The sequence below is a fragment of the Setaria italica genome, chromosome IX, assembly GCF_000263155.2.
Source record: "Setaria italica strain Yugu1 chromosome IX, Setaria_italica_v2.0, whole genome shotgun sequence".
NCBI lineage: Eukaryota > Viridiplantae > Streptophyta > Magnoliopsida > Poales > Poaceae > Setaria > Setaria italica.
The window spans coordinates 46,473,889-46,476,456 of NC_028458.1; the positions used below are offsets into that span (position 1 = coordinate 46,473,889).

At 37.5% G+C, this 2,568-nt stretch overlaps 1 protein-coding gene across 4 annotated transcripts in view; it reads right to left on the minus strand.

Moving 5' to 3' along the window:
• Positions 1 to 385: 385 nt before the first annotated feature.
• The window catches only part of LOC101765804 (peptidyl-tRNA hydrolase, mitochondrial), a 4,639-nt gene continuing 2,456 nt past the window's right edge, over positions 386 to 2,568 (minus strand). For 3 of the 4 annotated variants that reach the window (XM_004984339.4, XM_022822804.1, XM_022822803.1), the window contains exons 7-9: positions 1,784 to 1,842; positions 1,634 to 1,710; positions 386 to 1,042 (exon numbers count right to left, since the gene is read on the minus strand). In XM_004984339.4, the coding sequence (XP_004984396.1) occupies positions 911 to 1,042; positions 1,634 to 1,710; positions 1,784 to 1,842 (268 nt within the window). In that variant the 3' untranslated portion in view covers positions 386 to 910. The remainder of the gene's footprint in view (positions 1,043 to 1,633; positions 1,711 to 1,783; positions 1,843 to 2,568) is intronic. The other variant, XM_022822802.1, reaches the window with a different exon arrangement.

The following is a 2,568-nucleotide window of genomic DNA, read 5'->3' on the forward strand; positions in this document are numbered from 1 at the left end:
AGTCGTTGTATGTGTGAAACTTGATCCTAACGCATATGTAATTCATTCATCTAGTTTTGCCAATAAAATCGGGAGTGACGTATACTTCGAAGGTTCACATTACACCGGTGCCCATTGCAAACCAAAGTAACGTGCTACCACAACAACAGCATCCCCAGGGCACCATGCACAACTAAAGAAAGCAAAGCTAAAGTTGGCTATTACTATGCTTCATCATCCACTTGAGATCCTGCATATTCATTGTTGTCCTTCATCAGCATCAAGATTGCAGATGGAGAACAGATAAACCTATAAACTTATCTGACAGTATACAAGATTAATACCACACGGATCTAACTTGATCTGGTCATCTGCTCGGTTGAACATCTTCTGAAGGAAAAAAATGACAACGAATGCCATAAGCATCACGCACATTCATCTTAGCTTCATTACATCACACAAAACAGGAAATCAGATTCTTAAAGATCTATCATGTCTACAGCAAATGTTATTCCAGAAATATTTGGTATGGCCAAATAAAACTGTCTAATTTTAGTAAAGTCCCCATAGCATTGAAAATAAGTGGGGTCACGAGAAACTCGATTTTCCTAAAATGAACAAAACTAATTCAAAACATTGTATAGCTAACTGTTGACTCTTCAAAAGACGCTTTCTTCTAACTAAATCAGAAGCTTTGACCTTGGACCACCAGTTCAACATCAACTGTTGAGCCAACTGAAATTGACCACCGAGAAACATCGAAAACTCCATAGTCAGCACCAAAGAGATGTATGCTGCAGAGAATATCAGGGAGAACATTTAGCTGTACTAGATTCTCAATCCAGCCATCCAATAGAAGTACTGGAGCATGAGGGGCATCAAGAGATATGCTGAAAGAGCAATTCCCCAGATAAGCAGAGTCTAGTCATTTTCAGTCTTGAAGATCATGTGATCTCAGATGCTTATACTTCTGATCTGCATTTGACAATCTTGCAGCCTCTGTCAAACCCTTGGTGGCCACCATCTTCAGAATGTTAACACCCTCTTTTATGGCTGAATCAATCTAGGTTGAAACAAAACATGCAAGTATGATAAGCTTCTGGTGGTTGCAGGACAGCGAATAAAGATAATACTATTTATTGTGCTTTTACCACTATGGAACTTAAATGGTGGTCCTTCGTATTTTTAGAATCTAAATATTGTTGTGCAATACTATAGAATATAAATTGTCACAATACAATGATCTGATGTATTTGACAAAATGGCACTAGTAGAATGAGTCCATGACCATAGCTCATCAAACCTCTGGAGTACCGAGTACGAGATTGCCATTTCCCATCCTTCCATGGGATAACAGTGGCAAGCAGTGTTCAAATTTAATTTAATCAAGCAGTTCAGTTTCCAAGGAAATAATTAACTATTTGCCACCTTGGTCCAATGTCAATGACTCAGGCAACCCCACGTGTCAGTGACAGTGTTAAATGGTCAACTGTAAGGATGGCACACTAAGGAAACTTAAGGCCCTCCATCTTCAAGAGGTTGGCTCAGATCTAGCTAAACACTGTGAGTGTTAGAGTGTGTAATCATGGAAGCTAGGGGCTAACTACAAGTCTACAATGACAAAAGTACATATTACTTGTGAGGAGATATTTACCCGTTCACGACCAGTTCTATTAAACTTCTGAAGAACAAAAGCTTTAGGATCCATCTGGCCAGGTGGCCGTCCAATTCCTGAATAAGTCAAGATGATTTCTTTGTCAAGCAATACTAAACGAATTATAAGTGCCAAAAGTGTAGAAAGTACCAATCCTTAATCGGCAAAATTCTTGATTCCTGCGAAAGTGGTATATCACACACTTCAACCTGGTAAACTAAAAAGGTAAATATTTGTTGTCAAGATCAGATAAACCTCTTATTTGCAAACACCAGATAGATATCATTTAGACAATGCTTTATTTTTCACATCAACAAAAAAAAAATCCAATATTTGACATTAGGGAGTATGCTGTCATACGTATTAAGAGTGCTGTAAAGTATGGATAACCTTTTCGGAGAACTAATTAGATGCCCAAAGTTATGTAAAATGGAAGATGCAAGCAAGAAAATCATAATAAAAGAAACATGAAAAAATGAAAGGAAAACAAGAAAGCAAGCTAGATGAATGAATACCACACCAAAGAAAAAGGTACTCCCTCTGTCCCAAAATATCATCAAGTTTACACTTTGACCGCTGATTCATTTGTGGCAACAAAAGTTTCATCTAGAAAGTATTTCTAAGTAAAATCCAATGTAACCACCTTTTTACCACAAGATTTTCATATTGTTCAACTAATTGTTGGTCAAAGATTACAAGGTTTGAATCTTGAAATACATGTGCACCTTATGTTTTGGGACGGAGGGAGTAAATAACTACAAAACTTTAGAAGTACTTGCATCCATGCTTAGCATCTTGTTTATCAACTAGAGAACTTGCTTACTGAAGGTTACTACTTACTACTGCCTCCGTTCCAAATTGTAGGTCGTTTTGGGTTTTCAAGGTGCAACGAATCTATTATGCCTATAGAATCCATCATTAGCGAATGGTTACTG